The sequence below is a fragment of the Cyrtonyx montezumae genome, unplaced genomic scaffold (assembly GCF_038088225.1).
Source record: "Cyrtonyx montezumae isolate F1298 unplaced genomic scaffold, pur_monq_1.0 scaffold_45, whole genome shotgun sequence".
NCBI classification, from domain to species: domain Eukaryota; kingdom Metazoa; phylum Chordata; class Aves; order Galliformes; family Odontophoridae; genus Cyrtonyx; species Cyrtonyx montezumae.
In genome coordinates this window covers 177,888-198,297 of record NW_027072051.1, presented here as the reverse complement: position 1 = coordinate 198,297, position 20,410 = coordinate 177,888, and the positions used below count along the sequence as shown (strand labels likewise).

The following is a 20,410-nucleotide window of genomic DNA, read 5'->3' as shown; positions in this document are numbered from 1 at the left end:
TGGCAACTACCAGCAGCGGTGCTGCAGGAGCCCCCATGAGCAGTGCCCGGAGATGGGATCTGTGTTCCCATTTCCCACCCTCCGGGGCTCCACCCCAGGCTGAGGGCTGCCAGATGTTGCAGCAGGAAACAAACTCACTTGCAGGAGATGCTGGAGGCAATGCAAGGCTGCATTCATCCGAGCCCTCTGTCCCCTTCGTTCCTCTTCACAGCCACTTCGTGCCTGCGTGGGCCCCTTTGGCTGCAGCAGCTGAGCAATTTCTGCTGAAGGAGGAAGAAAAGAATGGGTGGGAACGAGCACTGACTCAGCAGGAAGCATGGAGAGCCTCGCTATGCCTCCAGCTCCCCTTCAGCAGGGACACAGCCCTGAGCAGAGCCTTGGCAGCACCTGCTGCCATCGCTGCACACCCGAGAAGTGCAACACCAGCAAGAACTCTTTTCATACTTCAGAACATTTATTTCTCAGAGAGAAAATATAGTCTCAGACAGTCAGATTATAGTAGGTAAAATTAGCCTTTTTTTCTTTACAAGCATAGATTTTCTTATTACCTCTCTTATACCATCTGATATAAACAATTCTAGAAAGCAAATAAACTCACTTTCTACAATAAATAGAGCAATCTGTGCTTTACAGCAGTGACGGTCACTCTGGGTCCTGTAGCAAACAGCAGGATATCAGCCAATTCCCATCCTAAAATGTCATGTACAAACAAAACACCAACCAAAAAAAATAACATCCCAAATTCTTAAAACATGTACACAGGTCACACGTCCACAGCTGAGCTACCACCCAGAAAAGTGTATGTTCCTTTAAATAAATCTCACCGTGTGCATATAAAAGACCCAGCAACACAACTGAGGACTTCAAGAATGGTGACAATAGGTCTAAATAATTTAGAACAGCATTTAGAACAGCATTGTACACTATATACACAACGTCCTTCCCTAGCCACACTCCGTAGGCATCATTATTATTACTAATTTTACAAAATCCTATGCCCCATCTCTATACGTTAAAGGAATCTTCCTCAAAGTGGTTCTGTGTCCCAATGTATAAGAAGTGGTATTTTTAAAAAAGTAGACCACGTAGAAATGGCAGTGATTACTCCCCCTATTCATCATTATTATTGTTTTGACCCCACATTCTCTTCAGTATGAAAAAGTTAAAATAATAAAAAAATACCGAGTTAAAAAGCAAAATGGTGATATTCAATCTACAATCTTGCTCTGCACCTTTGGTTTTTAAAATGGGAAAGCAAAAAAAAAGGGGACACACAACAGAAGAGATCAGAGAAATGAGTCCTTGGCTAATAGAAAAGGTTTTGTCACGTTTCCAAACATCAGCTGCCCCTGTTGTTGCAGCACAAACCCAGAAGTGAAGGGCTGGCAGCAGAGCCAGGCTGGTTTGTTCCTTAATGGATGACAGTGCCAGAGACCCACACCCCAGGAAGGGATACACGTGTGTGAGAGAAGGCAAAAAGGCAAAATGGTCATGTGCTCTACTTAGCGCCTGGTTTCAACCCAAACCAAGCCAGAGGAGAACTGGAGAGAGACAGAAAAGAAGGAAGAAAGGAAGAGGAGCCTGACACCAAATGTGCATCCGGCAACACAAGCGATGCGTCTCCTTCCAACCCTGATCGACCTCAGTGCCTGCAGAGCTGCTCAGCACATCAGGCACTGCCACAGTTAGCTTTGTTTCTTCAGAAAAGGAAGTTATCTTTGCTTAGACTTGAGGCTGTACTGAACCATATATGAACTGCTACTGCACAAGCACAGTCACAGAAATCAGAATTTAGATGTGAAAATACCAAATAATGTCTAGGACATAAATGCACACACACACAAAAAAAAAGGTAATTTGCTTTTCATATTTCAGTCTCTGTGCATCTGCATGTGTGTATGCAGCAGAGGGGAAAGTTACCAAAACATCTCAGTCATTTCTAAATGCAACACAAGAAATCTAATGTGAAAACACTACGTATGTAGGCAGGAAAATCATGACACTACCTATCTCCCAGCTACAAGTTTCTTAGCATGATAGGACAATCAATGTCATTAAAAAAAAAAAGAAAACAAGAAGGCCAATGACTGTCAGGGTACATTTGGCACAAGAAAGCCCAGCTGGGGTTCCTGTACAGGATCCTGGTTTGCTTATGGGGGTGACGGGTTTGGTGAATGACTCAGGGCTGCCTGACACCCATCACCCAGCAGCACGGGGGAGGCAGCGGCGACAGAGGGTGCATGAGGTCTGGATGTCCAAGCACTGAGCTCTGCTCACCACAGCTCCCGTCACCCAGCAGCTTTTCCTAACACCTTACTCCTGGCCCTGCAGACTATACATTTCATCTCCTGCCAGCTCTTCAGCAAGACACATTCAGAAAGAAGCTGGACAGGCTTTTTGGCACATAGCAGGGACTTCAAGGAGTGCTGCCAGCTGCTGGGATCACAGCGTGCTTCTTGGCCGCTCGGTGCCAGGGACAGTTCCCTCTGCTGATGCAGACAGGAAGGTCTGGAGAAGGAGGACCATCCGCCCCAACCCATTACAGATAATGAGAGGGAACAAAGGGATGATCGCCCCGCACGCGGCTCATGTGAACCATGGCTCGGTCATATGCCACCTGCACGGACTTGCGGATGCTGGATTTTCGTCCTTCCATCATCTTTAGCTTGTCCACAGTGTCATCCGTGCCCAGGGGGTACACTTTGTCACGCGGAAGCCACTGCCTGCAGCAAAAAGGAGAGCACAAAACCCCATCATCAGGGGCATCAGGACAGGGACGGGGGAAAGAAGAGCAAATACCAGCAGGCCGCTTGTCCTTGCAGTGTTATCACAGCATCACAGAATTGTAGGGCCTGGAAGGGACCTCTAGAGAGCATCGAGTCCAACCCCTCTGCCAAAGCAGCTCCCAGCCCAGGGAGCAGCCTGTCCCAGTGCTCCATCACTGCACTGTGAAGAAGTTCCCACGCACATCTGTGTGGAACTTCCTATGCTTCAGTTTGTGGCCATTTCCCCTCGTCTGATCGTCTGTGGATCAAATCCCCTCCGAGTCTCCTTTTCTCAAGGCTGAACAGCCCCAGGTCTCTCAGCCTGTCCTCATAAGGGAGATGTTCCACACCCTTTATTATCTTTGTGGCCCTCCGATGGACTCTTTCCAGGAGATCCCTGTCCATTCCTCTCTGCCATAGCACTCACTCCAACCTGTCTGCGTCCACTCACCAGGTTCTCTTGTTGTCAAAGAAAAGGACAAGGAAGAGCTTTTCTCCTGCCTCTGCCTGCCTCTGCTCCCCCAGCTTCAGCACATCCATGGGTGGGACTGGGATGGGGACTCCATTGTGGAGCAACCCCTCACGTGGCATCTTGGGATCAATTATCTGGTGACATAGGAAAGGATATTTAAGCACGAACCCTTTCAAGTACTGCAGAAAATACAATCTTTTTCCTGTTCTTTCATCTTATCCAAGCTAGATTATTAAAATCTACTTAAGATGGGTAAGAAAAATTGTTTGTTGTGCCTCAGCATCTCTCTTTAAACAATTTCCCTATTCCATGGCTTCCTCTATGGAAGGGAAAAAAACAAGCACCTGAACTTAAAAAACAGAAAGGATGTAAGTACGCAGTTCTGTGTGGATTTAGGTGCATATATCCTAAATGGTAATTTAGTACAAACTCAGCATTGTTGTGTTAAGCAAAGGATTTTCCTCCCTCTCTCCAAACTTGCACAATACATTTAATATGATTTTGTAAGAGAGCTGACAAGCAATGCCAGCTTCATCAGACCAGGGGATCACACACTGTAGGCATTTCAGTGAGAAACGACAACAGATGCATCAATTCTCCCCACAGAAAGCAGAAACATATTGCACGATTTTGGGAAGTTTTCCTTTTATGTCCAGCTACACTGCACACTAGCACCATGTTCTGCACTGCTGCTACAGACTGCAGGACAGCAGGGGGTACTCACCAAGGCAGGGTAGGAGGGATACCCACGGCACTTGGCCCACACGAGCTCCAAGGGCTCCAGCTCAGCCTGACTCTCAAAGGACATCAGGAGAGTTCTGCCTAAGAGACAGAAGGGCACATGGCTTAGGAAGGGCCAAGCAGCAGCCGGGGAGGGGTTATAATAACACAAAAACCAACACTGTCATATAGTCACAGTGGCCTGTGCTGTCTTGTTAGCAATTGGTCAAAATAGCTGAAATGCTAACGTACTTAAAACACTCTGGCAGTGTTTATCTTTTGGCATATTTGGTTAGGCAGTAAGCAGAGAGCTGGATTTTCACTTTTGTTCAGAACAAACTTACTGTCCACCTATTTGTACTGGTTTCCAACATGCACTGAGACCCACTTTCCCTGGTTTGGGTAGGGTGTCAACCCCACTGTGCTGTGGGACATGATTGAGCTGTTCCCCAAAGCAGAGTTCCTGTGAGCCATTCTCACCTGAGCTGCTGTAATCAGAGTCTCCATTTACACCTTCCAAGAAGGGCACCCGAGAAAGAGCTGGCTTCCCTCGACTTCGCTTAGGAGGCATCAAACCACTGTTAGAATAGGAAAAATCAGATTACCCTTAAAAACACAGCCAGGTAAATTGAATCCCCAGCTCTGTTCATAGTATTGGAAATTTACTGCACTACTGCATCCCTGATGTGAAAAGAACACTGAATGCCTGAGCACAGCATCTCTCCTGGTGCAGGCACACAGGGCATCAAGTCAGCCTTCCCTCGAGCAGTGAAGGAGGCCAACAAAAACCTTGCTGTCAACACAAAGAAGGAACCCAACAAAGGCTTCAAGCTGCACAGCTGATGCAGTGATGTTTGGAGCTCACGTGAGCTCACTCAGCTGTACACAGAGAGGACAGAGTAACACTAACATGTTGGTAATCTATCAGCAATTGAACTCCGTGAGTCCATAGTGTAAACATGCTTCTACTTCATTACTACAAACATTTCAGAAAATGGACTATCTCCATCTCAAGCAATCAAATTTTTTCCACTTACTGTCATTATTTTTTACAATTTTCTAAAAGCCACCCCATTCTGAGTGCATTTGGTGCTCAAAAAGAGCAGAGAAAAAGCAGTAAACAGAGCTGCTCATAAAGGAATAATTGTACAAGTTATCCATGAGACATAAGCTTGTTTTTAATTCCTTGTTTTGTGAGTGTAACATAGCTCTAATGTAATTTTTGCTAGGTGAATTGCTTGCAATTATTGTAATAAGCACTTACATAACACTTTTCATCTTCAAAGTACTTCATGAACACCAACTAAGAAGCCCCCACACCCCCCAGTGAATTCAGATTTTCCTCTCTCATTTCCATATGGGGAAACTGAGGTAAAAATGGTGGATCCATGAGGCCAAGACATGGTTTGAAAATGAGCTTCTGGCTCCTGATCCTGTTTGGAGTTCACCCTCACTCCATAAAAGATTTCAAGGGCCCCCATAACACTACCCCTATGCATGAATCCACGTCTCTCCTTTTTGTTCCCATTGATGCAGCTCCCTGCCTAACAATACTGTACTGAAATCATTCTGTGGGAGACCCACACCTCATAGAAGAGCAATGATGACTCATCTGAATGTTTGGGCACAAAGCACATAGAAATGAGGAGAGACCAGAGGATGTTCAGTTTCACCTATGGTGCTGGGCTGGACATTTGAGATCAAAGGGTTCTGCAGTTTCAGCTCTCAAGAAGAATGGGAAAATATGCATCAGCAAACAGGACATATTCAAACTGAAAAGCAGAAGTGTAACAGGTAGTTTTGTTTGTTTTTTTTTAAATCAAGCTCTGTTTTGAGATCTATAGCATAACAGGATAGGATGGAGCATGAAAAGCTAGGTTTTAAGCAAAGTCAAGAGAAAATCAGACCAAATAAAACAGAAACAAGGTATTCTGTGGAAGAGCTCAGCACAGGGTCTTACCTGCAGCTTTCAAACATCAGCCCACTGCCCAGGCTAGGGCTGTGCTCAGAGTCTGAGCTGCTCTCTGTGTGCTTCACAAAGCCGTTGGTCATTCCTGCCACGGAGACAAATGGGAACCAGCTCAAAGAACAACCAACAACACACAGATACCACCAAGGCTCTGTCAGCATTGCTGCCTGATGACCTGCTTCCAGAAAGGCAGGATCGGCCACAAGGATGCTGAGTACTCCAAAAGAGGGGGGGAAATCCTGCACAGAGTTCTCCAGACTCAGCTGGAGAAGAAGGTGACTAATGAAAGGTATTTCTACTCCTCACTCACAGAAAATTAGGCAGTTTTTGAAGGAGCAAGTGCTGGAGAAGTGCTTGGGGATGGCAAAGGAGCTCACAGGTTCATCAAGTGCCAAACAGCCACACAAAGGGGAAATGCATGCCAAGACTGCTATTATTTTTCCAGCTTTAACAAAGTACAGGGAGCACACTGCTGGAAAACACCTTGTTCTGACAACCCTGATCACACTGACCTGCTTCTGCAGTAACACAGATTTGACATACCAGACACTCCTTCAGTTAGGAAATACCAATTGTGTCTGAAACAGTGGAAGGAGCTGAATCACAAAAGCAGTGCCACAATTCAGGAAAAAAACACTGCTTCTTCAGCAGAGGAAAAACATCACTGTCTAATTATCAGTGATTTTCCAGTACCCTGCCTGTCTTATTCCAGTTTTGAACCAGGTTAAGTGCTCAATCACTGCTTCAAGCCATGACAGAATTTTCACTAGTCCCTCAACCAGCAGCATCTCTTTGGAAAAGACATTTGCATCTTCTTTAACCTGTTCAGGTGAGTCATTCCCAATGTTCAATTGCTTTCCTCCCACCCTACTTACTAACAACATTCTGACAGCCAAATAACTTTAAGACAATATTTGAAGTATGGGCTAATTCAGGTGTTCTGTATGGCAACTGTCCCACAACAGCAGTTAACACAAAAGTGAAAAGCAATCATGCTGTTGTCATTCAAACATTTCTTTTTACCTCATGTTTTTCTAAATTTGATCTCAGCTGCTTGCAGGTCAAATTTGAAAAAGAAAATTATTGGGAAGGCTGAACGTGTTATCTCAGTCTCAGAACTGAGGGTTACAGCTGGTTTTAAAGCAATGTTTACCATCTCATCACTGTATTGGTCCATTGCACACTTTCAACCAAAGGCACCATTTCTGCAGCAAGAAACTCTCACTCCTAAGTGGCCTACCCAATGCAAAGCTTCCCATCAGTGCAGGAATGCCAACATTTCTCATCCCTGACTGGAAATGCCAGAGCCTCCAGCCAGGCCATTCAACATCTTCACAGGCAGCTGGGCAGGATGGCTTGCCCTACCTAAGGTGGAAAACTTTCCTATAGTAACTGTGCTAACTGGCAAAAGGAAGAATGAATTGTGACCCAGCCTGGGTTTCATCTTGTTATTTAATGTCTAAACCAGAGGTGCCTAGAGCTGAACTAAGTTACCACAAACTCCATGAACAGTCAGTGGACAATAAAGGTGCAATTCATTACAGACATATCTTGTCAGGCCTTTGTTAGGAATCTGTGGAGGAGAACGGGCTTTCCTCAGGCACCTCTGGTTATGGCAACTGTGTCTCCTCCACACACAAAGAGAGCTTCACGTAAGCAGTTCAGACACAGTATTCCTCCTCTCTCAGCCCTAGATAAATCTAGCAGTTTCCAAACGGACAAAGAGAAGATAAATCCCATGGAATCACCTCTGTGTCCTGCCTTCCTGGGTGACTTCTCTCCATCGCTCTCACTGTAATTCCTGCTTTGTGTCCGCTTCCGGGTCTGTCGCTCCCCATGGGCACAGGAGGGCAAAAGCTGCTCACCCTGCTCGTGGTCCTCCCCATTCTCCAGGGAGCAGTCCAAGCCTTTTTGCAGCTTCACCCCATTTTTAGCTTTTTTAAAAAGAACAGATGTCCGTCGGCCTACGCCACTGAAGGGGGGGCTCGTGAGGGTGTCTGCAGGTGGCAAGGCGAGTCCGTTCAGGCTGCTGTCGCTGAGCAGGCGCTGGAAAGCTTGGCTCTCCCGCTGCAGCGCCTTCTTGTCAAAGAACTCCCTGTCTGACACCACCACCTTCTGCAAAGACTTGCTGTCATGGATGGGTTTGAGCGTTGGAGGGTCCTGCAGAGAGTCCAGCTCTGAGAATGAGGGTGCAGGACCTGTGGGCTCTAGGGTGGGAGGATGCGGGAGCTTGGTATCATCTGCAAAAGAATAAAGAATATGCTTGAACATTTTAGAACAAGTTGCTCCTAAAGCTACCAAGACCACTCCCGTCCCTGTAGTAAGAACAGCAAGTGCTGGCTGCTGAAATGCACTAGGAGAGCTGGAGGTAGTACCCTGCTACAATCTCTCACCTCTGTCCCCTTCCTCGTCCCCTTCTCTCCATGTTCTCTCCAGCCCCTCTTCCCACAGAGCAGGTTCCCCATTGGCCATGGTCCTGTTCTGCTGCTGGGCCAACTTCTGCCGGACAGAGTTGATCTCCCGTCTCAGGAGCCGCATGCGTCGCGTACGGGCACCGCTGGATCGCATAGGACTCACTATGTCCAGCTTCTCAAGCAACTCCTTCAGCTGGGCCTCCAAGGAGAGGTGAGCCCTGTTCTCTGGCAGGAGGATGTTATCCACTGCATCAAAAGAAATTGCGACAGTGAAAGAGCAAGGCTTTTTGGAGAAGGGAACTCACTCATGCTATTTGGGACCGCAGCCATGCCTCATTACCATCAGTGCTACTTATGAACCAATTGCTTTAGTTTGAGTATTTAGGAATTCTTAACTTTAGAGCTCAGCTAACTTAACTTGCACTGTCTTCCAGTTCCCATTACTGTCCCAGACACAGCAGTTGAAGAAGTGCCTGCAACCTACACAAGACAGCCTGAAATTCAGGTCCTTCGCAAAAATGAATGGGAATGGGAAGTCTGCCCTAGAAGTGCTTGGGTCCTAGTACCATAATCCCATATCATCACCTTCCAGCCCATAGTAACCCATGTAATCTAGTTGGCCTACACACTGTCATTTGCTGCCTATACTGAAATGTTTGTACCATCTGTGCAATCCTAGAATAGGGGTAAAATCATACCCATTTTTCCACTGGGTTCTGATTATCTGTCACATTTGTAGCCAAGAGAATCATAGAAATGGAGAAGGAAAACAGTCTCACCTCAGCCCCTGACCAACACAGCACAGTCTTTGTAATAAACGCCCACAAGAACGTAATTATTATTGCTCTGAAACAGAGCAAAAAATTCTAGACCCACATTTTCACTCTTCTTCAAAATAATAAGTTTATAATACATCCAAGGCGTATATCAAATAGCACAGGCAGTTACAAAACTTTTCTGAGGCAAACATGCACTAGAAGAGCTGGAGCTAAACTGCACCTAGCTACAAGTGCTCAGCTTGCCTGAAATCCTGGAAAATAAAGGTTAATGAACACTCACCATCCTCCCAGGAAAAGCGGTAAAAGTCCTCAGTTTTGGGTGACTCGGGCAGGTGAATCCCCACATCAGTGTCAAAGCCGATGCTCTCGGCCTGCCGCCGCACATGGCGCAATATCGCTCCCCCGAGGTCTCTGAGCCGGACAGCTGCTCGGTGGAAAATCGTGTCTTTAGCATTATACCTCATGCAGTTGGTAACTATAAGGTTAAAGTCTTCCTCAAACTCATCCAATGTTCGGTACAGGTGGGACTCCAGCTTCCGCCTCATGGTGGAAAAATCCATTGGGTTGGAAATGAATTCCAGGTAATCTGGAACCTAAACATATAAAACCTGTACAATTACAAAAACCATTTACTAGCCAACTAGAGCGCACCCATCATAAGCACTCCGAATGCCCCTTCCACCTGCAAGGGACAGCGCCAGCACTTTATTTCTGTGTCATCCAGGCAAAGCAGACACATCTTGTCTCTGCAAAACATTACTTGTCTGAGATGCGCTGAAGCTTCCAGAAAACAACACCTTATTTTGGCCTGGAAAGATACCCACACTGTGAGTCCTCCGAGATATTCTTTAGTCCAGCAGCAGCTTGGGGTAAGGTGATCCGTGCTACCCAAATTATGACAGTACAACAATTTCTGCCCAGCAATACCTCATCTCCAACCCATTAGACATCCCTAGGAAAGAGACTTGCCTCGTTTAAGTTAACAGGCTCTGCAAAGATCTGGGCAGCATCCTTCTCCTGCAGCAGGTCCAGTGCTGTGCGCAGAAGTACATTGAACGGCGTCAGCTGCAGCTCCATAGCAGCCTGCTGAACCTTCACCTAGGAACAGGGAAACGGCAATGAGCACAGTTATCAAGCACAGGACAAGCAAACAGTGCTTCTTCCTGGTTTCTCCTGAATCTCCAATTCAGCTCCACTCAGAGGTGGAAACCCCAGGTCATCACACCGCTGGCCTGCAGACACACCGCTGAAAGATTTCTGGCTAGCAGCTTGCCCTCTCCCTGTGCAGGATTCACATCAGTAGACAGCGGAGTAGGCTCTAAACTTTTTGTATGAGGAACTCCTTTTTATTCAATCTTGTAAAGCCAGAACAAGAAGAAACACTATAAAATTAGAAGATGATACAACAGAAAATGAAGACAGGAAGAAGCTTTTTGTGCTGGTAAATTATCCTGTAGCGCTCCCTGACCTGAGATATTATTATGCCAATTTGCAACATTATAATAAAGTTAAAACTATTCAGGCATTTACACAAACAACAACATCCATAATTAGAACAGTGAGTATAGATGAAGTTTAAGATATAAGCTCTCACATGTCCAGGCAGAGCCAAACAACAGTGGTTCAGAGTATGCAAGCTTCCCAATAGAGTTTTTTACACTCTATGGATTTTCTAATACTGTTTTGATTTCAAGGAAACAATCTGTAGCGCTGGTTTGATCTCTTACACTGTGACTACCCAAAGAAGACTAGAACAGAATAAAATTATTTATTTCTCCTTTAACATTTTAGTTTCTTTGATCTTATAATCCCTCATTATGTCATTATATCAACCACTTCAATAGCAAAGGGAAGCAAGTCAGTTTACACAAAGGAAAGTGTATTTGATGTGCTCAGCAACAAGGCAGCATCAATAAGAGAAAAACTGCTGCTTCTCAAGATGGGATGATAGAAGTCAGGAATATAATTTACCATTAGTTATGCAAATACATTTTCCCAGCACTCTACAGCCCAGCACTGATTCTGAGGGCTGCAGCTGGGCAGCATGAGCCTGTGACTGTGGGACAGTCAGCTGCTCTGCACATCCAGGAGTTAGGAAAAGAGAAAGAGGCTCAAGAGAAACTGCCGTGCTCCACAACACACGTTGCCTGCATGGCACTGAAGCAGCCAACACCACCTACCTGCTCCCGTTTGAGTTTTTCCCTCTTACGGATGAGCTCAATGAGCAGCCGGGCCCTCTCCAAGTCATGCCGTAGTTTCTGCCAGTACTTCAGCTCTTCCTTCACTGCACTGGTCTTCTCATCCTGCTCCTTCTGTAACACATAACAGTGGGACAAGATGAGGACACAATTGGCTCCTTCTGTTTTCTCCTCTTTCCTAGGTGTCCTCCATGCATCGCTCTCGTAGTCTTCCTCTTTACTTGTCTTACTCAGATAATGTCACCTCCTCACAGTGTTTAGCTGTAGAACACACAACATCAGCCTTTCTGGATTTTACACTATCTCAGAAGTTAGGCCTGAGTCATACTGCAGCCACATTTCAGGAACACACTATACTCTCCCTGCCTTTATATCTAAGTTCATTACAGAGGCTGGAAATTCTTTTTGTTGGCTGCTAGATACTGAAGAGGCAGCCCAGAGGGTTTACAGTACAAAGGCAAGGCAAGTGAAAGTATGGGACAAAAAAAGCTATTTCTGTCCTCCAGGAAACTGAACCGCAGAGAGATTCACCAAAATACAAAAGAACAGCTAACTCTGGGAGATGAGTTAACAGCTTCTGAGACGCAGCTCATTGGTTTTACAATGCAGTTCACCCTTCCCTTCCTCAATTTGTAGCTTTTCAAATGATTTTGAGGATATAGCTGAAGTGCATCCACATTTGCATGACTGCCAAGGGAAGGATGAAAAATGCTTCATATGATCTAGATGGCTTATATTTATAGAACATTTATTTTTATGAACTTACTTGTGGTAAGTACTTAACTTAATGCACCGAGGAAATGTCAAACTTCCCCAAGCTTCAAACTGATGAGTGTGAAATATTTTCTTTATTATTCATCCAGAGCAGTCTTTACACAAACCAAAAACCTATAAATTCCTCCAGCTGCAGTAAAAATATAGGTACACAAGACACAGTAGCTACTAACTGGCTGTGTCACAGGGTCGAGTCTTACTATTTCATTATTTCACCAGCTACTCATGCCAAACACAGTGCTGTCTTACAGCATCAAGTGCTCTGGATGCCAGCGCAGAGGAGGAAGGAAAGAAGGCCAGAGCTGATGATTATGTCTAAACTTGCTTATGAGTGTCCAAGGAAGGGTCAGAAATTTAAGATGCAGAAAGAATGATCCAAACTGGAATCTGGCCAGGACTCTGGTGCTAACACCCATTTTCTTGAGAAGAGGATCTTATATCACTGGTGAGGAACGTGGTTCTTTGACTCATCTGATAGGTCAGGACACCAGGGGCCCATCACGCCTTTGCACAATCCCAAGTCTCCTGACTCAGGCAGAAAACTCTTACCTGCTGGCTCATCATCACCAATTCTGGTGACACAGTGACATCCCACCAATACACTGACTCAGCTATTCAGGTATTAGCATACCAACAGGAGAACAAAAGTGACTCAAGAAGAGCTATTGCTCCATGCAGTTAAAACTCTTAAAGGGTTTTCCCATTCCTAACTCCTGATGCTTGCCATCCTCTATAGAGCCAGCTGACACACAGGCAGAGCTGTACCTGCTCCGCATTCCTCTGGGACTGGAGATGCGAGTGCAGACGTCGGATCAGGGGCACCCCGTTCCTCGCCTGCCGCTTCAGCAGCCAGAAGCTGTGGAGCCTCTGCATGAACTGGTTCTTCCGCTGGAGAGAGATGCCACTGCAGATTTTGTTCAGCCTAAAGGAGGCAAAGAGGTGTGATGGAAACAACTGCAAAGCAATTAGAATCCTGGTGATACCATCTGGCTTCCAATGATGCTTTATGGTGTGCAGCTTTGTGGTGGTATGTCAGTGCGTACTCTGAACCACACCCGCAACTGGTACAACCTTAATAATGAGGATGTATGTGCTTACTTTTCAGAATATAACCCTACTTCAGCAGCAAGTAGGCTGGAGGCTCTAACCAAACTTGTCACAGCTAAGTATGCAATCACCAATTCAGCTCCAAGCATTAACTTCAAACTATTTTCACTGCCAGAAGAACTTGACCAGGGTCACTGCAATGTTCTTAACCTGGAGTCTTGGACAGGAGTCTAACAATAATACAGTACCTATTTTAATCTTTTCAAACCATTCATTAGATTATACGTGATGCCTTCTCAGCACTTTTCCACATTGAAATACTGGCAACACATCACCACACTCCTTCAGACAAAAACTCAGCATTCCCTAATTCTCTTTGAGAGAGAGCCTGGAGAAAAAACAACACAGCCAGATTCAAATCTGCTTGCAACACTTACACGTTTAACATGTTCTGCAATAAAAGAAACAATTAAGATGCTATGAAATGAGGAGATTAAAAAAACCCACATCAACAGGAGGACAACTCGCATTCACCTGCCAACTTGTAATGCCTGATGTATTTTAAAAACACCTTCATAGCCATCTATGTAAATTTGGATGCTAGATGCACGTTTGTCTGTTAGGTACCACCAAAGATCTGTACTACATGACATTCTGGTGCTGTTGCTTGGCAAAGTAGGGAAACCAGTGCACAACTGGCACTTGCATGGAAGAATGCTGGTGAGGAATGTTTCTGCAGAGCACAATCTGAACACAGTTACTGCTAGGTGTGGACTGAAGAGAGTGCTTCCAAGTTCAACAATGAAAGGGATCAAGTCCTCACAACAGACCCTGTTGATCTTCTGCTGTCCAGCTCCAACACTCACCTGTAAGAGGGAATTTGTGCAACTGTCACCATGGGCATGGAAGAACACCCATCAGCCCCATCGCTAGGCTCCTTTTTGATCTTATGCTTCAATTTCACTTGGTTCTTCTTCAGGGACGCTTTGGGAGGGCTGGAATTGCCTTCCTCCTCTCTCTCCTCCTTCACAATGCGCTCCCGCTTCTCACTGGTAGCAGCTGAATGCCCTTTTTTCACTGTTCCAGGTGGAGAGTGGCTCTCACAATAGGCAGTCTTGCGCACAGTGAATGTTGTGCCATTGATGCTGGTCTCCCTCATGGGTTCAATTTTCATGAAGAGACCAGCCCGCTGGGCACAGGTGACATGGAAGGCAGTGTAACAGTTCACCTTGTGGCACTGGATAGCAGCCCCCATGCCCTTCTGCTTGCAGATACAGCACGTGAGCTTCCATCGAGCTGGGGGAATGTTATTTATCCCTTCAATGGGCTCCAGGAACACAGTGTTTGCAAAGCAGACCTCTGGAATCCAAATGGCACAGACCACATGAGCCCAGCGGCCATCACTGGTCTGCTTGAAGGCTCCACCTTTGTTTGGGCAGAGGACACAATCAATGGGGCGAGAAGGGGACTGTAAGCAGCAGCGGCAAAGCCACTGCCCCTCAGGAATATAGGGCACACCGTAACACTCCTGGTGCACAGCCAGATTGCAGATATCACAGAACAGGATGACATTGCTGTTGTGACACTCATCATCCATGCAGACACAGCAGAAGGCATCCTCATCGATGACAGACTGCTGAGTCCCGTTGTTCCGACTCTCAAGGTATGACTCCTTTTCCAAGCGGTCCACCAGCAGCTCAAAAGTCTCAGCAGAAACCAACCCATAACCATCATCCCTTCTCTTCTCATTCACCATTTCCAGCCAAGCCAGGTCCTCCTCATCCATGTCATACTCCACCTCTGCATCAAGGTCCTCGGGAGGCTTTTCAATGTATCGGTAGTAGGAGGCAGGGAGAGGAGGGGCATCTGACTGTTTGAAGGAGTCCACCACACGGAAGTTGGGCTGCGGTAAGTGTAAAGATGTTCCTGATGTGTGTTTGGAGCAGGATTCCTTCTTCTTGCCTTTGGAAGGTGTTTTCTTGGATTTGGAAGGGAAAAGGGGTTGCTCGCTGTTTTCCTTATTGCTGTTGCACTCTGTGATGTCCTGGGCAGTCAGTTCATCCTCTGTGATGATTTTCAAGGGATCGTAGATGCTGATGCGGTGAAGCCGCCCGTCAATGTCTACTTCCACGATGCGCTGGGCTTGAGCATATGTCAGCGTCTCCCGAGTGGGTGAGCACTTGAGGCTGTAGGGTGAGGGAGAACGCCGGCCCTCCAGGTTCTGCCGTGTCTTCCTCCGAGGCTTCCTCATCGCTGCAGTCCACCAGAGACCCTGCAACAAACCAGGACCAGCGTGAGCCAAGGAGACAAGCAAACAAGGAGCAGCAGGCCCCTGAACTGGGTCTGCATGCAGGATCCACAGGGGTACAAGCAGGAAAGCAGCAAGACACCGTACAGACCAAGCTGTACTGGGAACTGTGCAATGGTACACAGAGCCTTAACTCAAAGCTCAAGCCAGCTCTGCTCTCACAAACTGCTAATTAGCAACAAAGATAATCATTCCAGAGTCAGCTCCGGACATTAAGGAGGTAACCACCAAGGAGAGGTGAAGCAGAAGCCCTGAGCTGGCAAGAAGAGCTGGAGAAGAATGGAAAGGCAGCAGCAGGATCCCAGAGATCCAAGGGCAAAAGAGGGAAAGTGGAGAGGAGGCCAAGTGAGTAATGCAAGGGAGAAGGGCAGTGTCAAGAATGAGAGTGCGAATCATGGGAATAATCAGGGAAGGGAACAAAATAGGCCAGGGAAAGAGGGAGATGAGAAAAAGAAAAGTAAATGTAAAATCTCCCCAAAATGGTAAGTCAGCCCAGAGCTTATCAGCTGCTATGCAGGGGCCTGAACCAGCACCTCACCCTCAGTTACAGCACAGCACCTTTGTCCCCTTTCTGTGGGACCTGGAGACAAGAAAAAGTATCTGTGTTCAGCTGGTGCATTATTTCTGCTCCATGCTGGACTTAACCTCACAAAACCTCGAGTCAGGGCAAGCAGCACCTCAAGGACCACTGCCTGCAAGAATTCATGAAGTTATTCCAGAAAGGAGTAGCAAATTTCTGGACCTAAAAGCACTGCCACTGTTAACCACGAGTCTGCCACAATCCACTTATCCTAAGAAACAAACCAGCTTTGGAAGAAGTGTCCAAACTTTCATTTGCACCCCCAGAAACATGCTGCAGGTGCCATTTTCAGTAAGCACACCCACAATGATAGTCTGAAAGTATCGTTTGTTTTCAGACGTAAAATATGAGATGACAATTTCCACCTGCAAATACAGATATTGTAATTTCAAGAATCTTAGCTTTAAAACTCCAATCAGCAGCTGCACTGGTCCCAGATAAGCTCGAGACGCTTCAAATAGTTAGAAAAAAAAGAGTTCTGCAATCAGTGTGTAAAGGCAGCGTGGTCAACAAAGAAAACCCTGCCAGTGTACAGCTCAGGTGTAACCTGAGTCAGTCTGGCATAACTGAAGATACTGGATGCAAGAAGTTACATGAGCATAAAGACAGCAGAGGATAAAGTAATCAGAATGACTTGACCACAGCCATTATTAATATTGTGTTCAGGAAAAACAAGATATTAGCTGATTGCTGGCAGTGCTGAGAGATGAGCAAATTTGAGCCAAACAAGCATCCCAAGGAAGGGTTATTTTACTTGCTGACAGGAGAAACAAGAACACAGTGTTCTTGTAGCACCTTTAGAGAAACAGTCATTTTACTGTCTGGAGAAATGACCCCAAGTGGGCTTTCTACCACAGCAACTGACTGCTATAAGCCAACCCATTTGTAAAACACACAATTACTTAACACTACATAGAAGCATCTAAAACGGTACCAAAATTGCTGGCAGCCAGAATTCAGCATCCGGAATAAGAAATGTCAGCTCTTTTCTAAAAGGCATTTGGATATCAGGAGAGACACAACTACCCACCTCCCAAAAACCTTGATAGCAGCAATGAAACAAATTCAGGCACACCAAGATGGAACACTGTGACCTTGACTGCAACACAGCAACTTCTAAGAAGCAGTCTAGGAATGTTTTGATCTTGGCACACTTGAAAACACCTCCCCAGCCACACATAAAAAATAATCCCTCTGCAAACAGCATCTGTGCCTGCTGAAATGCTAAACTGCCTTGACTTCAGCAGGGTTAAACATTCCTTCAGCCTATGCTGCTCCTGTCCTACCATGGATAAATGTTGATATAAAAGCAGAAAGTTCAAAGAGTTGTCCTCTCGCTGTCACCAATGTGCTCAAAGCCTTCCAAAAACACCCCATAATCCACTTCCACTGGGTATTATGCCAGAAACAGAGGGATAGATTCCTAGAGAGCACAACTGAACAAGCAAAGGGACTGTAATGCACAAAGCTGCCAGAGCCAAATTTAATTCTATCCCACAAGTTTGCTCTGAAATGGTTCAGTCCTTGTGAGCTGCAGTTTTCACACCTGTGGCCCAGGGATGCTTGCGATTTGCAAAAGGGAGCTAAGAAAAACAAGCCCCATCAGGAGCCTGAAATTTACTACAGATAGCTTCATAGGAAAAAAAATGTGAGAGATCCACATATCAAATAACACTGCAACAGAGGAAAAACCCAGCACAAGCAGATCTTCCCAAAGGAAGGCTAACTGCTGCTGGGATCCACACTCATGCAGCACTGCACTGAGAACCAGAGGCACTCAGTCACACCTCAGAGGAGCTCAGACTCCTTCCACCTCTCTCCTTCCCACACTGACAGCCAAGGATTTTCTCTCCCCAGGAGTCTTTGCAGTGCCTGGAGGACACAGGGCTGCAGTTAAAGGCAGCGATGCCGGGGGAGCTTTCATCACTGTGTGGAGATGTGGCGCTGATGGGGTTGGACTTGGGGATCTCAAGAGTCTTTTCCAGCCCAAATGATTCTATGTGGATCTCAGAAAAAAAGCAACGACGAACATCTCATCAGTTCACAGGGGGAAGGGACCCAGGTTCCTCTGCCCCCGACCACAGGCGCGGGGCTGCACTCCCCACGCGAGGTCTGCGCTTCCCCCAGGCCCCACCACCAACACACGCTGCAGGGCTGCTGAGGGCCCACTCTCTCTGATGCCCACACACACTTTATCAATCCCTTCACATTTCTGCCGTCGAATGGAGACGTGGCACACAGCGGGCCGCAGGAGGGGAGCAACGGCCTGGGTTTTAGCAGCTCTCTGAGAGAGCCTGTGGCGGGCTGTGTCCCACAGCTCCTCTCAGGAGTGCTGCCAGGGCCGCAGAACCCATCCCGGCAGCGACGTGAGCACAGCACGGAGAAGGCACAAACAGCAGCGAGAGCGCCGGCGAGCGATCCTCAACACCGCGGCCCACCATCCTCCGGGGAGCGAAAAAAGTCCCCGAGCCGCCCGGCCCCAGCCGGAAAGAGCGAGAAAGCGCGCACAGCAAAGCCAGGGTGCTACTGGATGCCGCCAACGCCCGTCCCAGCCCCGCCACCAATAGCAACGCACAGCCCCGCGGGACCAAGGCGGGGCGCATTCGGCCAATAGCGTGGGAGAGGGTGGGCGGGGCCACCTCCACCGCCGCGGTGCGGGGCAGCCAAGATGGCGGTCGGGGGGGGGCCCGGCGAACGCGGTGCTGCGCGATCCCCGTCCCCGCGCTCAGCGCCGCCGCGCCCCGCCCGGTGAGGGCCCCGAGCCGCCCCCTCCGCGCGGCGCTTCCTCTCACCGCGGCACAGCGGCCGCCCGCCCGGTCACCTTCCCGCGGCCGCGGCGCAGCGCTGCGTGACGGAGCCCTGTGGGCACGGAGCCGCGGCCCGCGCAGCGCGTTACCTCAGCGTCTCCGCGCGCGGTCTCTGCCGTCACCGCCGCCTCCTTTCGGTGTTTTTGGTTTTTTGGGGCTTTTGTTTTGTTTTTTGGGGTTTTTTTTTGTGTGTTGGGGGGGAGGGGATGCTTTTTTTTTTTTTTCCTCTTTAAATCCGCCTCCCCTCCCCTCCCCCCTGGGGCTCACCCACCGGCGGCGGGAGGGGAGGGCACGAGATGTGGGTCCGGCTGCTCCGTCCGCCGCCGCTCCTCAGCGCCGCCTCCTCGCGCCGCTCCGCCGCCGCTTCGCCCCCCACCACCCCCAGTTCCCCCCCCCCCTCCCCCGGGCCCCGCTGCCTCCAGCGCCGCTCCCGCGCTGTGTGAGGACGGGCGGGGATGAGGAGCGGGGACACACGCACAAAATGGAGGCGGCGGCGGTGCGGCCCCGGCCGAGCGCTGAGGGAACAGGGAAGGCGGCGGGGGAGGGGGCTGCCGCGCTGCGCTCCCCCTCACCCGCGGGCAGAGACCGCCCGCCCCTCCCGGTGCCTTCCCACCCCCGGGCGCTGAGCGGCGGGACGGCCCCGGGGCTGCCGGAGCGGGGAGGCGGCCGCCGAGCGGCCGGGAGGGGCCTGGGGGGGAGGACGACGGGACGCAAATTCCTTATCGGAGAAGCGGTCGGGTATCGGGACAGGCGGCCCGGGGGGGGGTCACCGTCCCTGGAGGTGTTCGGAACCGCGGGGACGTGGTCAGTGGGGCGCGGTGGGGTGGGGCTGCGTTCGGGGTGTCCGGGATAGCCCCTGGGCTTGGGATTTTCCTGCAGCTCAGGTGCAGCTGTGACGGACTTGTCATTTGCTCCTGTATTTCCCCCTGGGATTCGCCTGATTCCTGCCCTAATAGTAGAGTGCTTCATCCTACACACAGTATTTCTTTTTGCAGGAAGCATGGAAACATCAAAACCACATGAGAGTATCACCAGGCACCAGTTAGCATGACTCCCGGCGCATGAAGCCTTCTCCCTGCTGCTCTGCACCCAAACGACACCGTCAGACAAATAATGGGATTAACAAGAGTCTGTATTATTTTCTAGCGGGATACACTGGGTTCAGATGGCCTCCGGATGTGCAGAGGTGTGTGACAGGGTGGAAGGGCAGAGAGGGACAGAGAGCAACGCATGAGGAAGCAGTTGTGTTTGTAACTGAGATAAGAACTCCACAGTCACCTGTGCTTACGCAGCATAGCACATACGTGTGCATACACACCTCCCACTCAGTCAGAGTATTACATAATGTCACCTGAATATAGAGAATTAACTGTTTTCAAAGATAAAAATGTATTTTTCCCTCATTTACAACAATAGGATCTTTTTGATATGTTAGCTGTGGAATATGAGAGCAGCCAAGCAATCTGTGACAACTTTTTTTGCTAAATATTCCGATTGGACCGGAATGTGAAGCTTAAAGAACATGAGAAAACATTTTACTTAATGCAGAACAGTAATTTTGTGACGGATTTTACATG

At 48.1% G+C, this 20,410-nt stretch overlaps 1 protein-coding gene across 5 annotated transcripts; it reads right to left on the bottom strand.

Moving 5' to 3' along the window:
- Positions 1–2,274: 2,274 nt before the first annotated feature.
- Positions 2,275–19,228, bottom strand: BRPF3 (bromodomain and PHD finger containing 3). 5 transcript variants are annotated; one of them, XM_065747447.1, is made up of 14 exons: positions 18,923–19,228; positions 15,985–16,026; positions 14,005–15,410; positions 12,857–13,013; positions 11,300–11,431; positions 10,089–10,217; positions 9,400–9,712; positions 8,320–8,586; positions 7,675–8,166; positions 5,918–6,011; positions 4,438–4,535; positions 3,962–4,059; positions 3,217–3,371; positions 2,275–2,723 (listed from the first exon to the last, which is right to left on the bottom strand). In XM_065747447.1, exons 3-14 carry the CDS (start codon positions 15,387–15,389, stop codon positions 2,540–2,542), a joined length of 3,504 nt encoding a protein of 1,167 aa, XP_065603519.1. In that variant the 5' UTR covers positions 15,390–15,410; positions 15,985–16,026; positions 18,923–19,228; the 3' UTR covers positions 2,275–2,539. The 5 variants fall into 5 exon arrangements, with proteins under 5 accessions (XP_065603519.1, XP_065603521.1, XP_065603520.1 ...); XM_065747449.1 differs by lacking the exon at positions 18,923–19,228 and adding an exon at positions 18,848–18,899; XM_065747448.1 differs by lacking the exon at positions 18,923–19,228 and adding an exon at positions 17,057–17,716.
- Between the last annotated feature and the right edge of the window lie 1,182 nt (positions 19,229–20,410).